The sequence below is a fragment of the Callorhinchus milii genome, unplaced genomic scaffold, assembly GCF_018977255.1.
Source record: "Callorhinchus milii isolate IMCB2004 unplaced genomic scaffold, IMCB_Cmil_1.0 Scaffold5, whole genome shotgun sequence".
Lineage (NCBI taxonomy): Eukaryota > Metazoa > Chordata > Chondrichthyes > Chimaeriformes > Callorhinchidae > Callorhinchus > Callorhinchus milii.
In genome coordinates, this window is record NW_024704746.1 from 50,683,519 (window position 1) to 50,703,164 (window position 19,646).

A 19,646-nucleotide genomic window follows, 5' to 3' on the forward strand; every position below is an offset into this window, starting at 1 on the left:
ATGTAACAAATGTACATTGAATACAGAATACACCACAGCCAACTGTACCAGCAACGTCCCACACACAGCAGTGAGATGCATCACCACCCGGGCATGCTATTGAATGAAAGATGTCTGGAAGCTAATCAAAGCTGAGAGCACTCCAGAAACCAAGTGATTGAGGTCGGAGCGGGGACATCTATCAATTTAACAGGGACGCTTTGATAGAGGGAAAATTGAAAATAGACAATAGATAAACCAAATAGAAAAGGGATGATTCCAGACTCACTGCAGACGTTTAAAGAAACGAGAAGATTATCAAATGCTTAATTTCAACGAGCTCCTTCAGGTCAGAGCTGCAGTTCAGTGCAGTTGTTTTTACAGCATACAATGAACTCATTGCTGAGCTGGCATTTGATGTGACCATGTTGGAACAATCCACCTTTTGTTATTGGTATCATTACATGGTATCACAAGGGATCCTGGCTATCTGATTGTTATTAGTTCACCAGTAAAACAACAACAACATAAACAAGCTTCTATTGGTAAAGCGCCTTTTCACGTCGGGAGGACCTCCCAAGACACTGAACAGTTGGGGATCAGGACCCGAGCAGGGGGGAGGGGGGGGGCAGGGTAAGGGTGAGGGAGGACCGAGAGGTAGAAGGGCGGCTGAAGGAATGGTCAAAAATGAGGGTCTTGAGTCGTGCCTTGAAGGAGGCAAGGGAGGGAGCAAGGGGAAGGGATTGTGGGATGGAATCACAAAGGGTAGGGGCAGAGAGGCTGAAAGTTTGGCCACCGATGGTAGAGCGGGTCGGGCGGGAGACATGGAACAGACCAGAGGCTGCTGAACAGAGGGAGCGGACAGGTTGATAGGGGGTCAGCAGGTCAGAGATGTAGTAGGGGGAAAGGCCGTGGAGGGCCTTGACGATGAGGACAAGAATTTTGAATTCATCCTCTGAAGGATGGGGAGCCAATGGAGCCGGGTGAGGGTGGGGGAATGGGGTCACTGAGCCTGGTGTGGGAGAGGACTCGAGCTGCAAAGTTCTGGATGATCTGCAGCTTGTGGAGGGAAGAATTGGGGAGGCCGACAAGCTTCTACACAAGCTTCTGAAGAAGCTTCTGTAGTCGGGCGTTGAGATGACGAATGCATGTATGAGGGTTTCGGTGGCCTGAGGGGTGAGGCAGTGATGGAGTTGGGCAACGTTGTGGAGGTGGGGGAAAGCAGAGCGGGTCATGGCATGGATATGCGGGAGAAAGGACAGTTGGGGGGGGGTCGAACAAGACTCCCAGGTTCCTGACTGGCTTGGTGAGGTGTGCATCCATGGATTTTGATGCTGCCAGTGCCTGGGGTGCGGAGGCGCTGGCACGAGTCAATCAGAAGGGCCTCAGTCTTGCTGACTTTCAGCTCAGCCAGGACTTGATGTCTGACAGACAGTCTGTCAGGAAGTCAGTTGTCCTGGAATCAGGGTAGAGGCAGAGATAGAGTTGGATGTCATCCTCGTCCATGTGGAAATTGACTCCATATCTGTAGATGATGTCACCAAGTGGTAGGATGTAGAGGTTGAAGAGGGGGGACCGAGGTCAGGGCCCTGAGGAACGCCACATGAGACCGTGTGGGGTCTGGAAGAGAAACCGTTGGTGGAGACAAATTGGAAATGGTGTGAGAGATAAGACTTGAACCATTCAAGGACAAAACCTTGAAAGTTGAGGTAAAAGGAGAGTTGGTGGAGGAGGATGGAGTGGTCCACGGTATCGAAGGCAGCAGAGAGGTCAAGGAGAATGAGAAGGCAGAGGGAGCCCTGGTCACAGATGGACAGGACATCACGGAAACCCGATTGGAGGGGCTCATGAAAGGAATGGTAGGAGAGGAATGAGCGAAGCTGAGAAGCAATGACTTTTTTAAGGACCTTGGAAAGAAAAGGGAGGTTGGAGATGGGACGGTAGTTAGAAGGCAGGGATGGGCCCAGGGGGAAGATTTTTTTCAGGTTGGGGGTGCTTATAGCTGTTTTTAGGGGGATGAGAATGGGGATCAGACTTGAGCCAGGTGCGTTCGGAGGTCCGCACCTGACCCTTGAGGGATCAGAGGTGGCCGGCGTTACCAGGGTGAGGTTCATGAGTAGGAGGCAGTTTGGGAGGTGAGGGGCAAGGGAATCAAGAGTGGTGGAGAGGGAATTGTGGAGGAGATTGAGCGAGGAGGATAAATCGGTGCAGGAGATGGGTCAGAGGGGAAGGAGTTCAGATGACTCCATGGCATTCCCCTCATTCGAGCACCTTACACTCTACCGTCCCTCCAATTCTTCCCTCAAAATTCCCCTTTTTTACCGCCCACACCAAAACTTGGAGAGGGGTTTCAGGGAGATTTTTTCCCAGTGGTGGTAAGAGATGGAGGTGGATTGGGGAGAGGGATTGAGGAGTTAAAGGAGATGAAATGGTGATCAGAGATGACTTTGTCTGTGATTGTGATGTCCGAGACACTGAGGCACTGGGTAATCACCAGGTCGAGTGAGTGGCAGAGTGGATGTGGAGGGAGATGTCGTGAGAGAGGAGAAGTCCGAGGAGATAGAGCAGGAGGGGGTGAAGTGAAGGTTGAAGTCGCCGAGGATGAAGAGGTGTTTGGAACAGAGGCAGAGGGAAGCTAGGAGGGCAGAGACGTCAGAGCTGAAGGTGGGGGAAGTTTTGGTGTGGGCGGTAAAAAAGGAGAATTTTGAGGGAAGATTTGAAGGGATGGTAGAGTGTAAGGTGCTCGAATGAGGGGACTGAGCCAGAGGAGTAAAGGGATAGAGCAAGTGAGGTCTTGGAGATAAGGACCTCACCACCAAGGCGGCGGCGATTGGGGCATGGGAATGGTGGGAGGTATAGCCGGGTGGTGTGGATCAGTGAGGGGGAAGGTGTCGCCTGGGATGATCCAGGTTTCAGTGAGGGCCATGATGTCAATATTTTCATCAACGATGAGATCACTGATAGTCAGAGCCTTGCCGCAAAAGGAGCGGACATTTTGCAGGTCGGTGTGGATGAGACAGTTTCCTGGAGAATGTGTGAGTTGGGAAGGAGTGATGGAGTGATTGGCAGGGAGGATGCGAATGAGGATGATCCCCGGGATCTAGTTCTGGCAGGCCTTGTGGTGATAGTGGGGAAAATGGGGCAGTCAGTGTAGCTGCTGCTGGACAGCCAATGGCAAGTGCCACGGACAGACCCAAAAAGAAATGATCATGCCTTGTTTCACCCTGTAGGAAAATGGAAATATACGTGGGGCCTGTGCATTGTTTTTTCAAATTACATGATGAAAGTAAGTGCTGGCAGAGGGAGCAATGCTGCCAGGATACACAGCTATTGCCCTGTTGTTGCCCTTGGCCCAGCGCAGTGCAGGGATTGGAGCTAAGAAGCTCCTCATCTGTCTGGCTCAGTTCTTCACTGATTACTGATCAGTTAACTTACTGTCAGCCAGCAGGAGAGCTGGGGAAGGATTTAAATCGCATGACATCATTGTCATATTTAGAGGCCCCAAGCTGTGCTGCATTGGCTGATCTCAACCAGGCAGCAGCTGGAGCATTACAGGAAGCCTAAATGGCTCTGGGATTGGGTAACAGAAAGTACCCAAGGCTCTTGACCCCAGGCCATTGAGTACATGACAGATGTTGCGTCAGGCGGGAAGAGTTTCTGCACATTTCCCTCCATCCTCAAACCATCCACCATCACACACAAAGAGTTGACCACTTAGCCAAGACACTGGAAGGTGCCTGGTACCCCAGCAAGAATCAGCCCATCCAGCTGACAAGAGCAGATAGTATTGTCTGGCAAGCTTTCCCACTGCTCGTCCAGCTTAGACCACCTTACCCGTTAGGGCTTTGGCTTGCATGGCTAACAGGAGCTGAGTGGGATGATTCCCTGCCCCCAGTGCCTGGTCTGTCCTTCCAGCTGCTGCCGATGAGCCAGCCTGGCTGTCCTATCATCAGCCGTGCCCTGGTACTGTGGACCCTCCTGCTCAGGTACCAGACTAGAGACCATCACAGAGGACTGGCTCGATTCTGACATTTTGTTGCCGAACATATCACCTTGGAGACAGCTCCAAGGAGAGCCTGCTTACCTCTCCATCCCCCAGAGCAGAAGATTGAGGGCGGGAAGCTTTATTTAGAAGCACTCTTGATTACATGTTACTCTCTTTAAAACAAAATGGAGCACAATATTTAGAAAGTTGATTAGTTTTCAGTAAATTTCATGTAAATGTCAAATAACTCCCTCCCAAGTATCTTAATCAGTGATGACAGGAGTGCCAGATTGGCTCATCGGCAGTACCTGGAAGGACAGACCAGTGGCAGGGAATCCTCCCCCTCAGCTGTGTTTTTAAACATCCCAACTGATTCTACATCGAGATTCTACATCAGATTCCAAAATTTGTTCAGAGCAGAGATTAGGATTGCGGAGGAATGCGAGCATGCAAGGTGGGAAATAGTTAAAACCGAGAAAAATCCCTGAAGGGATTTGCTAAAAAATTGCGAAAAACTCAATTGCGAGTGCTGGTGAATTCTAAGAAGCTTCTCTCCCACTTCATGTTTGCAATGCAGATGCCTGGAGCATATAATCGGTTTGCAACACAATCTCAGTCATCTGGGCTCAATTATAAACTACTGAATTTTGCCCCACCTCAACTCACCAGAATCTTAACAATGTATCTTTTCTTACTATATATCTGTTCAGTGGATGAGAAGTTACACCGAGGTCCCGTCTACCTGGAACTAATCGAAAAGAGAAGGGAGTTTCGCTCTCAACAATCCCCCAAAATAAAATTGGTCACTCACTTCATTGCTGTTTGTGGGATTTTGCTTTGTGCAATTGGCTGCCGCATTTCGTACACAGTCAATCCACTTTATAGTATATCCTGTGAAGCGCTTTTAGACGTCTCAAAGACATGATAAGGGGCTATATCAAATGCAAATATTATTTTGTGTGTGAGTGTGTTAATAATACGGTTGCGTTAGTCTTTGTGTCATGCTCCGCATTATAAAGAGGCACGATAACATTACCAGCTTCCGAGTCAGCAGTTGATCACATGCACAAGTGATGTTAGCGATGTTTCCTACATAAAGTACGTGAGCAGCACACAGGAGATACCAGCAGCAACCTGACGACCCGCAACTCGCTTGCGTTGGTGTAATTTCTATTTTAGCTAAGTAGGTGTCGGTAACGTTTCGCAAGGCACGTGACAAGGGGGTAGTTCTGGAGGAAAGTACTTGTTGAGGGATTGAGGGCCAGTGCAGCTAATTGCTTAAATCTTCCGTGGAAAAGATGAGAAATACAAACAACAGCAGTAAAACGAAGATCTGTAACCTGCTTCTGGCATCTCCTGTTGCCAAGGGAACAATTATATATGTAAGACGGCAAGTTTTGCACAGTGCATGCACATCGTGATTGGTCAAGTCGTTCTTTGAAGGAAGGTTATAAATGCAGAACAGATCGGATGTTTAAAGCAGCAGCTGGTTAAGATGCTTAGGAATTATGGGGTATGAGGGGGAGGGGAAAAAGACAATAATAGGATTAAACATTTGCTCGGAATTTACGACATAGCAGAACGGGTTGAATTCCTGCCTCCTGCCCCATGTTCCGAAATGTTTGGAAATGCAGCCCTGTTGTGGACAATGAGAGAAATATTATAAGCTCCTCTGCTCGATGCCAAAATAATTCACTGGTTTGAAACTCAGCAATTTTTTAAACACACCATCTCTATGCTGGAAAGATGCAGTACAATACAAATTTACCATATAACAGCTTTAGCATTGCAAGGCGCTTAGCAATAATAATGGCTTAGCACCTAAACTGGGAGAGGTGGAAGCCGAGGGGGACGGGGAAGAAAATAGCACTGAAAGCGCAGTCAATGAGGTATGTCTCGAGACTGACCTTGAACGAGATTGAGGGACGAAGTTAGAGGAACTCTGGGATGGAGTTCCAGAGTGGGCACATTTTATGAGTGGATCCCACCTGCTGTTGTGTCTGTGACTGATGCTCAGTTTGTGCTGCTGAAAGCAAAGCCTTGTGTTTCCAGCACCAATGTGTTTGGAAAAGGAAGGGTAACATGCACTTCCTAATCGTATTCATCAGAGGCTCAATAGAGTTAAACATTGCCCATTGTAAGAAGCACCTTAACCACAAACAAACTTACATTATATTTGTATTTAAGGGTCAAAGTGCAACAAACATAGGTGCAGTTCCAAATATTTTTAATGTTTGTGTAAATCTAGTGCAGTAATTTATGATTGTGTTGACAATGTGCTGTGGTAAAGCACTGCAATAACAACGTGTGTGGTTTTATGCAGTTGCAGCTGATAGGAATTGAACCCTTGCCAGTCATTGATGGTGGCTTGTGAGGTGCCCTGCATCCTATGCCCAACATCACACTTCCTTAACGGCGTTTTCGCCGAAGTTTAATGAGTGTGTAAATTGGCTTCTTGACAGTGCCATCTTTCCTTCGCATGTCACACTGTATGTACCAAGCGTTAATATTATTTATCAAACCAGACACTGGTGGTGGACGGCAAATTCCGTTGACATTGCACATTGTGCCTTGGGCAATACGCAATTACAATGAGGAAAAAGCCATTAACAGCCAACATTCTCAATACCGCGACTCATAAAGCCGACTGGAATTTCAACCCTTGGAACTTTAGCCAGTGGTGGTTTGAGTTTCGATTGCCTGGGTGGGGTGGGGGGGCAAGGTGTCAGTGTTCGAGCATGGACGTAACCAGGCAGCATTGAGATTCAGTGACTTGAACTTCTGTTGGGATTATCCCAACACTTCTAGTTATTCAGAGGAAAGTGTGTTCATTGCTGGATCGATCACCTCGAATCATTGGGTAAAAAAAATACTATTGCTACTTGGATAGTTTTAAAACTGAGAAACTGATTCGATCTTTATCTTTTCAAAATCAGTGTTTCAACCACCTTGCACACTCGATCTTGCACTCTCCTGACAGTTTTGAACGTTGTACATTGTAAATGGATGTTTTGATTGATGGAACAGCCCCTCAGTCCTCAAAGTCTCACATCATGCCCTTGAATCTGTCAAAGAGGCAGCTCTTTGGGTGAGATTTAATAAGAAGAATCATCCTTTCATTTGATATAGCGCCTTATCTCGTTGTTGAGATTGTATATTGTAAAGTGTATTTTGTGGAACAAAAAAAAGTGGCCGCCAGTTGCTCACAGTAGTGTCCCACAAACAGTCGTGGATTGAGTGACCACATGAATTTTTAAAAAAAATTTGAGTCAGGGTTAGATCCCCCAGAAAAGCGATTCGGGTTCTGATTTACTGCTAGGTAAACCAAGGCGCATGGAGTAAGGAAGCCTGCCTAAGGTTTCGCCCCATCCAGGAATCAAATCTGGGTCCTCTTGCTTGTGAGCTGAGTGTGCTAACCACTAGGGGACTCCATTTGATTTGGAATGCAAAGAGGGAACCGGCAAAGCGGAGGGATTACATGAGAGGGCAAAGTGGCTGAAAGCTCTCCTGTCAATGTTCAGGGGGTGCAAGCAAAAAGCATGGAGCAGGTGTGAGTTGGAGGAGCGAAGGAGTGGTGGACGTAGGGACAGAGGATTGCAGAGACGGGGTTATGCATGAATATGGAGGTCTTTGCCGGTGAGGCTATACAGGTTGAAGGTCACCTGCGTGCATGTTGAAGTGGACTTCATCCTGGCAGATGATGTTGCCAAAGGGAAGCTGGTAAATTCTGAAACATAGGACAGGGCACTGCATGGACATTGGAAGGAGAAGCTATGAGACCATCCTCTTTCGTGGTTTGGATACTCTTAAGGGCTCGATTCCCAGGTGGGATGAAACCTTAGGAGAGTTTCCTGACTGCACACGCCTTTGTTTACCCAGCAGTAAGTTGGAACCTGGTTGTTAGTTGATTGGCGGATTGCTTCCCAGGGGTAATAATCCCTTCAAAAAAAATTGGTCACTTACTCATGGGTGTTTGTGGGACGTCTCAATAATATAGTGCTATATCAAATGCAAGGATTATTATTATAGGATTATTATTATCAAGCACAGTGATGGGTTTCTGCATGTGGCAGTCACACGGCTGATCAAAAAGGAAATCCTGATGTGTATTTTTTGCCTTCGCTGAGCACAGCTGTGAAGCATTCTCATCACCTGGCAGGACCTTTGGTTCAATTGGTTATACAATTGTACAATATTATTGCAGCACCGAGACGCTTTCAGATATTTTGACAATGCAAATCACACCAAATCAAACACTAAATCAATTGCAGGGTTTTTTTTATTACAAAGCGCTTCATAGGATCTTACTGTTAAATATAGTGAATGTGCATTTGTCCGCAAATGCATCTCAGTGCAGTCTGTGTTTAATTAAAACTGTGTGACGAATGGTTCAGTCAGAACGGTCAGGAGGTCAGATTCCTGCAAATGCTTGTTGTCTCCCCTTTAATCAACTGCAGTTTTAATTAAAACCTTTCCGTCCATTAGTTTCTCTCTCTGTTGAGCTGCTGCAAAGGACAATACAGTATCTTGATGCATGGCTGTCACCTTTCACTAATCGATGCTGTGTCCTGATCATCTTTACGTGACATTTGAACAGCCATCGTGACTGTTGACAACTCAGCCTCTATGTAGAACCTGGCAGAGGGTTGGATCTTTTGAAGAAGAGGAAAAAAACAAAAAGAAATGTATCTCTTTTGCCATTGGATTGCGATAGGAATGCACAGGCGAATTTAAATCCATTGCTACAAAATCCATTGCTCTGTGCATCTCAGAAACAAACGTGAGCACTCAGCCTGAATGAGACTTCAGTTAATCACCATCGTTGCACCCACACAATGTCAGGATGTACTGTACTGACATCATTAGTGTGGCTCTTACTGTGGTCTGGCACTGGGCCAGCAGTTTACTCCCAGCAAACCAGTGGGTTTACCAACTCACTCTTGTTTTTTACCGACCCCAGCCATATCCCAAGCTTGACTGTCTTTGTAACCATTTTAATATATTTTAAAACAATATATTTTTGTGTATCGCCCACAAAATATACAATCAATTCACTTTACTGTATATTCTGTGAAGCGCTTTGAGACATCTTGAAGACGTGATAAGGCAAATGTCAAATGCAAGGATTATTATTGTTATTATTATTAAAAGCAGGTCCAGCAAGTGAGCTGTTTGAACGAGGCTCGAGTACAAATGGGGTAGATTTCAATCACAATATTTCTCCAAATTAAATTTGTAAAGGCGCTGGACGGTCAGTGTTTCGGACCCGAGCTAGAGGACGGGATTGGGGAGGGTGGAGGGCAGGGGTGAAGGAGGGTGATCGAACGCACGGTCGACGAGGAGGGTCTTGAGATGCATCTTGAAGGAGTCAAGGGAAGGGGCGAGGTGGAGGGACTGTGGGATGGAGTTCGAGAGGGTCAGGGCAGAGTGGCAGAAAGCCCGCCCGCCAAAAGTGGGGCGAGCAAGGCTGGGGATGTGAAGCAGGCTGGAGCCCGCTGAGTTGAGGGAGCGAGCAGGATGGTAGGGGCTTAGGAGGTCGCAGAGATAGGTGGGAGCAAGACCATGGAAGGTTTTGAAGTTGAGGACCAGGATCTTGAACTAAATCCTCTGTGTGACGGGAAGCCTGTGGAGGCAGACGAGGAGAATAGGGTCATGGGAGCCTGGTGCGGGAGAAGACATGAGCTGCAGATTTTTGGATGATCTGCAGCCTATGGAGGGAGGAGTTGGGGAGGCCGACAAGCAAGGAGTTTGCATAGTGAAGCCTGGATGTTATGAATGTTTGTATGAGGGTTTCGGGGTTACATGGTGTCAAACAATGGTAGAGCCGGGCAATGTTTCGGAGGTGGGGGAAGGTAGAGCGGATCATGGCACGGATGTGGGGTAGAAAGAATAGTTGAGGGTCAAACAAGATGCCAAGATTCCGGACTGGTTTAATAAGGTGGAGTGTGCATCCTTGATGGTGATGATGTTGATGCCTGAGGTGACTGGGAGAGGGAAATTGGTGAATGAGAGGAGAATAGGGAACAGAAGAGGGGAAAAGGTGAAGAGAAATAGAGAATAGGAGAAGGGAAAAGATGAGGAGGAGATAGGACTCTGGAATTGAAGAAGGTATGGGAGAGTTGGAGGCTTGTGTGGAATATAAGTTGGGTGGAGGTGGATTGAATGGCCTGTTTCCATGTAACTAACTCTGTGTAACTTATCGAGGAGTGTAAGCAGCCTGCTTGACCGCAGGGGGGGTGGGAAGACGCTTTGCCAAATGAAATCGGGGTTGGTTCCTCAGATAGTCGTCCGAGCTGCTTCTCCTACTCTCTCTCTCCTCCAATCATAAATGGCACACACTCACTCTGCCAGGACTTTTCATGTAGGCTGCCAGCTTACCTGGGAAATAAACACTTGTGCCTTTCATTGCAAGATAACATCAGGAAGAATTGATAGACTGCAATCCCATTGCCGCCCAAAATATATTTCAACCTTTTTGTTCAGAGGGTTTCGAAAACCGTGAGGAAGGGTGTGAGGCATAGATATTTTGAGAGGGGGTTTTACTGTTGGGGTGGGGTGGGAGGAATAACAATAATAAGTCTTACATTTTATAAAGCACCTTTCACGAAGGGAGGAAATCGCAAAGTGATTCACAGAATGTACTGTGAAATAAGGTGATAGAGTGTTTTGTGGGTAAATGTGCCAGTCAGCCAACATGAGCCTCGGTATCACACTCATTCAAAGGAAGGCACCCCCAACGCTGCATTCCACTGTCAGCGTAGACCAGGGTGGTCCAACCTTTGGTTGCTGACGACCGGACGCCAGGTTTGAGAAACATCCACGGGTTTCATAAAGCAATATTTTTGCATTTCCCTTCCAGAAACACAGCCGTTAACAATCATATAGAAATTCTATGATTTAAATTGTGTAACCGTATTCTTAATTTTGTTAAATTTCTGTTACAATGCAAAACTTCGATAGGCAATGTAAAAGTGCATAAAACTTTTAAAACAATAACACAGCCAGTGATGAGATATCTGTCTGTGTCTCTCTACATCAGTGTTTTTGTCTGTGTCTGTCTGTCTATCTGCTCTCCAGGACGCTACTCCACATGAAGGGCACTATATGAATGCAAGTTGTTGTTGCTGTCTGTCTGTGTGAATCTCTGTATCTCTCTCTCTCTCTGTCTGTCTATGTGTGTCTCTGACTCTGTATCTCTCGCTTTCTGTCGAATGATCAAGAACATGAGGTTTTGATTTGCTTTTCGCAGAAGCCCACACAGAGCTGAGTGCAAAATTTGTAGGAAAGCCATCTATGAGATTGCAACAACAAAATTACATTTGTATAGCGCCTTTCACGTTGGGAGCACTTCCCCAGGCACTGGACAGACAGTTTCGGACCCGAGCTGTGAGTTGGGATCGGGCAGAGTGGAGGGCAGGGGGGGGAAGCAGGGTGATTGAAAGCACAGTCGAAGAGAAGGATCTTGATATGGGTCTTGAAGAAGGCAAGGAAGGGGGCAAGGCGGGAGGATCTGCAGTAGTGATAAAGGCGCAAACTGCATTTTTGGGTTAATCTGTTCTGAAAATTGTTTCAGTGTTTTTATTCAGAGTCTGATTTTTCTTTCTTGTCCTCAGCTCTGCATGCCCAAAGGATTATCCTTCCGGACCCAGGCTGAGAACAGAGATCCACAGTTCCATTCGTTCATCATCACCCGTGAGGATGGCTCCCGCACCTACGGGTTTGTCCTCACCTTTTACGAAGAGGTGACCTGCAAGCAGATCTGCAGCGCCATGCAGACGCTTTACCAAATGCACAATGTGGAGCAGTGCAGCAGCATTTATGCCTCATCCTCCTGCAGCATGGACTCACTAGCTAGCAGCCTCGACGAGGGCGATACCACATCCCTGGCCAAGCTGCAGCGTTACAACTCGTACGACATCAACAGGGACACCCTGTACGTTTCCAAGTGCATCTGCCTCATCTCCCCGCTGCCCTTCATGCAAGCCAGCCGCAAGTGTCTGACGCAACTCTACAAAGCCGTGGCTTCCCAAAAGCCACCACCTCTGCCCTTGGAGAGCTACATCCACAACATCCTGTATGAAGTGCCCCTTCCCCCACCCGGAAGGTCGCTGAAGTTCTCCGGGGTGTGTGGGCCAGTGGTTTGCCAGCGGCCCGGGCTGAACGAGCTGCCGCTCTTTGATTTCCCGCTGAGAGAAGCTTTGGAGCTGTTGGGTTTGGAGAACTTGGTCCAGCTGTTTACCTGTGTGTTGCTGGAGATGCAGATCCTTTTGTACTCGCAAGGTGAGCCCGGTTAGCACCGTGACTGTGCTGAATTGCAGCATTGGACGCATCACACATGGATACATGCATGCTGGATGCCTCAGTGATGTGTTTCTAAGATGAGCCTCAGAAATGTGCTGGCCACAACCTGTAGCTTTTAAAATGGGTTTGAACCGCCAAACCTTCTCCATCCATCTATTTATCTCCATCTTTATCCTTCGCCTCCAACCTGACCCTGAGGGCATGGCTGGGTTCAAGGTGCAGTGACTTGAATGTAAAGTTAAAAAGCTGTACTCATTAGCCAAGAGAGGTCACTTTTCATCCCCTACCTTCCCCCTCACACAAACACACAAACATACACAGCCCCACACATAACCCACACCTCCACACACATACATCCCCCTCCACACACACACCCCACATGCACACCCACACACCCTCTCACATATACAACCCCACACATGCACATACAACCCCACGCACACCCCACATGCACACATACACCCACACACACCCCACCCCCACATATACACCCCACCACACACACCCCACACATCCACCACGACGCACACACACCCCCATACATGCACATACGTCCCCCGACACACACATTCATACAACACGCATAAACCCTCCCTCCACACACACCCCCACACACAGATACATCCCCCCACATACAAGCATATACACCCTCCCACAGCCCCCACCACAAACATCCCTCCCAGACACACATGCAAATACACATCCCACATACACACTCCCGCACATGTGCATACACACCGCCCACATACACATACACCCGCCACACACGCACGTACATCCCACACACACACACTCCTCACACCATATACAGCCCCCACAACCCCTCCCCACAATCCCTCCCCACACACACTCACATATGTATATACACACCCACAAATCCCCATCACGTGATTGAGACATCTCAAAGCACTTCACAGAATATATTGTAAAGTGGATTAACTGTGTATTTTGTGGGCGAAATGCGACAGCCAGTTGCACACAGCAGTATTCCACAAACAGTGGATTGAGTGACCCAATTTTTTTTTAGGGATTATTGCTCCAGAAAGTGATCCACCAATCGACTAAAAACCGGGTTCCTACTTACTGCTAGATAAACAGAGGCGTGTGCAGTAAGGAAAGTTGCCTAAGGTTTTACCCCGCCCGGGAATCATATCCAGGTCCTCGCTTGTGAGGTGACCGCAGTAACCACTACGCTACGGGATTCCATGTTGGAGCTTGTCCAGATGAGATTCACTGTATCAATAAAAAAACATTGTGGTTTGTACTTGGTGAGGTTTGGGAAGGAAGAATTGAGCACTTCATAGACTCATAAAAGGTTTGTTACACAAAAGGAGTCCATTCAACCCACTCTGTCTGTTCTGTCTGTCAGCTCACTGACACATTGCACTCTTTTCCCATTCTCCTGCTTTTGTTCCCTGTACCATTCCTTTGCTGTTTCTCCTTGTCCTTCAGTAGTTTATTTCCTCACCTATTTAGCCAGATTCCTTTCAAATGCTGTTTTGGGTATAGTTTCGACAGCATTCCACCTTTCCAAAAGGAGACAAGGTGACACACACTGCTTTCCACAGGATCCTGCACGTGAGCCTTGCACAGTAAATTCAGTTCATGTCTCGTGATTTAGTAAACGACAAAGATTGCAGCAGCATCATGCAGCTCAGCAGGTGGAGTTTTATACCCCACATGTAAACGGGACCACAGAGCTGAATTTAACTCCTCAATGCTCAGCATCTGGGTCTTAGCGGCGAGAAGGCCAAATCGTAGAATTAGGAAGAAATCAATTAGGAAAAATTACGATATCATTCTAGCCACTTCACCTCGTGTGCAACTGATACTGTGGCATGCATTGATTGTGCTACAGCAATGATGGTTTCAGTCCTGAGTCTGTCTGTCCTGTTGAGTAGCTTATTGCTGGAGATGTCTGGTGGGTGGCATTGCAGGAGGTGGAAGGCAGTCACTGGAGGGAAGGGTATTCAGCAACAGTCAGGATCGTTCAATGCTCACATTGATTTTGGATGAGTTTCACACACCCTGTTCCACCCCCATCATCTCCCACCCCCAGATCAGGCACCTCAGCCATTATTAAGTGCCTTGGGACGACCTCCCAACTTTTAAGACGCTGTATAAATGTAAATTTGAGTTGTATTAAGGTTTTATTGATTTTCCGCGGCCCATTTAATGTCATGCAAAAAACGAGTGCAAATGTCATTGCATTAAATGGGCCGTGAAAAGTATGGTCCTGGTGTATAGCGATGATACCATAGGGAAGAGAAAGGAATTGGTCTATCCAATCTGTATAGTTGTGGAACAGAATAAACCTCCCTTGTTTGTGTTCAGCCCTAAAAGTGTTTGGCACCTCTTGTTGTATTGGGATTGCTGTAACCTAGGGTTGGTGCACACTCAGGAAGTTAAAGACAACAGGGTCTTGAGATCCTTGCTGATCTATGTGTGTGCTAACTATCACTGCAATCTTCAGGGCTATACTGCAGAATGAATGGTGTTTTGCTTGCCAGCCTGCAGAGCTTGCCCACTGAACCAGCTCATGGTCTCATAGCAACCAGCTTGAAGTAGAGCAGCACTGTGTCCTTCGAAAAGGTTGATCCTCAAAAAGACATGTCCCAGAATTGATCAAAGTAAGTTAACAGCACAGAAGGGGGCCATTCAACCGACGTTGTCTGAGCTGCGCTTCCCCGCTGGAGCAGTGTGCTCCATTTCCCTGCTCTTTCCCTATATCCAACAACAACAATAACAAATTACATTTGTATAGCGCCTTTCAAGTCCCAAGGTGCTGGACAGTCAAGGCTGAGCTGGGAGATGGAATCAGAAGAGGTGGAGGGCAGGGAGGGTTTGGTGTAGGAGGGTGACGTACGGCATGGTGGAAGAGTTTTGAGATGGGCCTTATAATAATAAAATAATAATCTTTGCATTTGATATAGCGCCTTATCACATCATCGAGACGTCTCGAAGAGCTTCATAGAATATACTGTAAAGCGAATTGACTGTATATTTTGTGGGCAAAATATAGGATTTCAGGACTTTGAAGGAGGCAAGGGAGGAGGGCGACGGGACTCTAGGGTGGAGTTCCAAAGGGTGGGTGGCAGAAAAGCTGAATGCCTGATCACCGATGTTAGCGCAGGCAGGTTGGGGGACATAGAATAGGCCAGAGCCTGCTGAAGGTGAAGCCACATCCTTCTTGTTGTTTCAGTTATTTATCCAATTCCCTTTTAAATACTATGATCTTATTACTATCAGTAAAGTTAAAGTTTTAGCTTTTTNAAAAACTTTTTGTTGATTTATTACAGCACAGCTAAGAAGCAAACAATAACTTCCCCCTGTTACGGGTGATATTGAGCCAATAATCCAACACCTACCTCTTTGTCTGTGCTTTCAGTAATCTATCCCCAACCCTTGGCTCTCACCACTAGCCAGGGCCAGGACTGATAAGTGCTTTGTGATCTTCATGAGGTGACAGGTGCTGGTTAAGTTTGTATTTTATTATAAGTTGTTGGATAACACCAAATCTCTATTTGAAGTTGCAAACGTCTCAGCCACCGGTTGCCACTTTGTGAAGCCTTATCGAATACAAATTCCATCCCCTGTGCATAACATAAGAATTGCTGGACGAAAAAAAACAAGGTCACCTAGTTTGCCTTCTACTTTCCTGGTAGTCGCATGCTACAATAATTGAGCTGTTGATAATAATTAATTCTGTATGGATTCATTTACAACAGAGTGGAAAGCTTTGGGAACCTTAGAGCCAAAGTTGCCTGGTTCTTCCAATTATATGTGAGACCACCGTTGTTGGGGGAGAAAAACAACTTCTTGGCCCCTAACCTAGATTTGTTAATTCAGTTACAAGAAAAGTGTACAGTGAGGGGATCAACAAGACAGAAAAATTAATGGCATTGAAATAGGAATGTGGAAGATAAACAGACTTTACAAGATGATAAAAAAAAATAGAATCTCTTGGGAGAGTGCAAGAATTTGCTGAGATTTGTTAAAGAAAAGCCATCAGAAGGGCACCGGACTGCGGGGTACCTTCTGTCAACATCAGAACAGGGAAAGAATGGTTTGAGAGGAAGTTAGAACTCCGGCACAGAAACAGTTTAGATTCCTGAATGAATCGAGTGTGGAATGAATCACTAAACAGTCACGTAATTGGCACCTAATCCTTACAGATCATCCAACGCTTTAGACAGAAAATATATTTTAATCAATGCCTGGAGTGCTTTGATTTTATTTGAATGGATTGGAACTAAATGCTTCCCCTGTTTGTTAAGCATTGGGTTTTCTCAGTTGCCCTGTTTGTGGCAAAGTAAGACTGGTGAGAGTTTTCATGTCACAACGGTGGGGGACTTTGATTAACCTGATTTGCCTTGCGCAAGGCGTTAGTGTCAGTCGAAGAAGCGCATCACACATGGAGCGGAGAGGAATGACACTGATTTCACGCTCTCATGGGATTTGATGGGTGTGACGCACTTTGTTAGTTCATTTCAGACTTTAACTTTGGGCTGTGTTCATTTAACTTGCAATTACTCATTGCAATGTCATGGCAACCATAGCATGACCACAAGCACTGAACAATGTTTGAAATGAATCCTCTTACACTTATCACATTTTATGATTTAGCTAATTAAACATATTTGTCTCCAAAGGAAGCAACCAGATTATTGCTTGGACCCTGATTAACCGATTGGAGTGTTGAAGCAATTGCAAAAAGAGCCAGATTTGAGACTTGTTTTGAAGATCTCTGTGTCTGAGACTAAAAGGCTGAAGCTACTGCAGACTGACTAGTGTTTTCACCAATCCCACCTTGAGCAAGGACAAGCAGTCTCGTACTGGAAACAAAATATTTTATGTGCACCGTGTTTTTAATGCCTTAACTTTCAGCACATTAACCCTTTCTTCCTGAGTCAATGGATTGGCAGTGTGACCCACACACTGGAAAAATAGTGAGAGCACATCTTCCGACTGTGCATACTGCTTTTCCCCCAAGCGTGAGTGGAGTCCTCAGAGATGTTGAACAAGGCAGGAATTCAGCCGACATCATGAACAATGAGAGCAATGCTCAAGAACTTTATAAACGGCTTAATTCAGAGATTACCCAAGTATCTCGTGGTTCACTGCTACCAGTCTTTGTCTCAGTCTGCGTTAAAACAGTCGTGTTTGAATTGAAAGGATGAAATCCTCCCTTAACCAGTGACATCAATGTAATATAGTTCACTTGCTGCCACACAAATACTCTTTAATTACTCTCTATCCTTCAGTTTGGATGGATGCTGATTTTTTGGAAAAGTATCAGTGCCCCATTATCTTTTTTCAATTACTGTAAGAGGTGTTGTATAACCCCAGTACTGTATAAGTCTGCCTATGAGGTGAGCGGAAGGGGTTGAGGAGAGCCAACTTCCTGACCAGTGACTTCCTCTTGTGGATTTCTTACATCAATGTGCATGGAAAGGGTGCGACTGACATGAGACATAAGTCTGGAAACATTGGAACTGATTTTTTTTCCCCTCCCAATCAATTGAATTCACTGTGCCTGTGATGGGAATGCTGATTATGAGCAGGACAGATATAACGTATCCAAACAGGACAAGCATTCAGCAAGTATTTCTTTATCCAGAGAGCAATCAACGACCAGAACAGGTCACCATGAAAGCTGATTGCGGCCAGGACGCTGGTTTTACTGCTAGAAGCTTGATGCTGTGATAGGAGAATGGGAGGGTGACTGTTGTGGAAGGATGAGATAAAATGGCCCCTTTTTCTTCCAAACCTTTTTTCTCGCGACTTTGTGTAAAACTGACTTGTGTTTCTCATCTGAAAGAACCAGACCTTGGAAAAAAACTGTTTTGATCGTAGAAATAGGATTATTCTGGTGAAATGAAGGTTATTTAAAGGAATGGAAGTCCAAGGCCCCGGATAGTGAAGGGTTTGCACTCGGGGTTGGAATCAAGAGTGTTTGAGGGGCAAGGGGCCTGGGGGTCGGAAGATGATGGGTGTATGTCACAAAAGAACAAGGGAATACGCTGAACAAGCTCATCTGATCAGGATAATTTCTACATCTTGAGCTGCTGCTTTATAAGCTTTTATTGGAATTTTTGGCATCTTGTATGTTCACAGGCAAGCACGTCGTTATACCTACACCCATGTATTCCTTTATACTTAACCTTTTATTGATATATTTGCATTTTTTAAAAAAAATTAAAAATTTTTGATTTGATTGGGCCTTGTTTCAGACTGGAGACCATTTGGTTCTGTCTATTTGGGTTAGGGTTCGAGTTTCTACTGATTGGGCAGAAATGCTTTATCAAGATTTTTTTACCTCAAACTTTGGGTAAATGTCTGGTTTCTCTGGAATTCTTTCTCCTCTCTCTTCCTACCACCACCTTTGGCCAACATTGAGTACCTGTATGTGTGTGTATGTATAACAAAATAATCATCCTTGCATTTGATATATAATAATAATCCTTGCATTTGATATAGCTCCTTATAGGGTCGTTGAGACGCCTCACAATGCTTCACAGAATATACTGTAAAGTGAATTGACTGTGTATTTTGTGGACAAAATGCGACAGCCAATTGCACACAGCAGTGTCCCACAAACAAATGTGTAATGAGTGACTAAATAGCTTTTTCCCGGAGGGATTATTACCCCAGGTAAACGATCCGCTATTCGACTAAGAACCGGGTTCCTACTTACTGCTAGGTAAACAGAGGCGTGTGGAGTAAGGAAACTTGCCCAACATTTTTTTGCCTGAGATATGTGTGTATGTTGGGTTATAATCAGAGTTGGGTTGAGGGCATGCTTGTCTGACCTATTTTGAGCCAGTGAGATAACATGGTGGAAATGTGGCTGAAAATAGCTGAAGTGCATGGTGCCACTTAAAGGAGAGAAGCAGTGATTTGAGGTTCAAAGGTTACAAGAGGCAAATCTTTGGGTGCCAGTGTACCTTTTATTCCAGTGTTATGGCATTTAAAACTGCTGATGAGCTGCTGGCAAGGAGCAGGTATTCAGTGCAGAATGATTTCCTCTTGAGTAATGAAATGTGGGACTGAGGGAGCATACTCAAGAAAGAATTGTGCAGAGAGCAGCTGCTCCCAGCCCGCCTCTAAACAGGCTCAGATGAGACTGCAGCAAGAGTGCCCGAGGCCACCCAATCTCCATCCTTTTAGTGACCTTTTGCTTTATATGCAAAAACAATTTGGGCTCTCAATCCACGACTTTGTGGGACCTGCTGTGTGCAATTGAGCGTTTCGCCCACAAAATACGTAGTCAATCCACTTTACAGCACATTCTGTAAAGTGCTCTGAGACGGGTTAAGGTGTTATATCAAATACAAGGGTTATTATATTTGAGTTACAATAAAATCCTCTCCTTTTGAAG

The 19,646-nt window shown here is 45.9% G+C and overlaps 1 protein-coding gene across 6 annotated transcripts in view; it reads left to right on the forward strand.

Moving 5' to 3' along the window:
- The window catches only part of dennd5b (DENN/MADD domain containing 5B), a 120,934-nt gene that overhangs the window by 45,119 nt on the left and 56,169 nt on the right, over positions 1–19,646 (forward strand). For all 6 annotated transcript variants that reach the window (XM_007898604.2, XM_042335957.1, XM_007898607.2 and 3 more), the window contains one exon: positions 11,578–12,244. In XM_007898604.2, the coding sequence (XP_007896795.1) occupies positions 11,578–12,244 (667 nt within the window). The remainder of the gene's footprint in view (positions 1–11,577; positions 12,245–19,646) is intronic.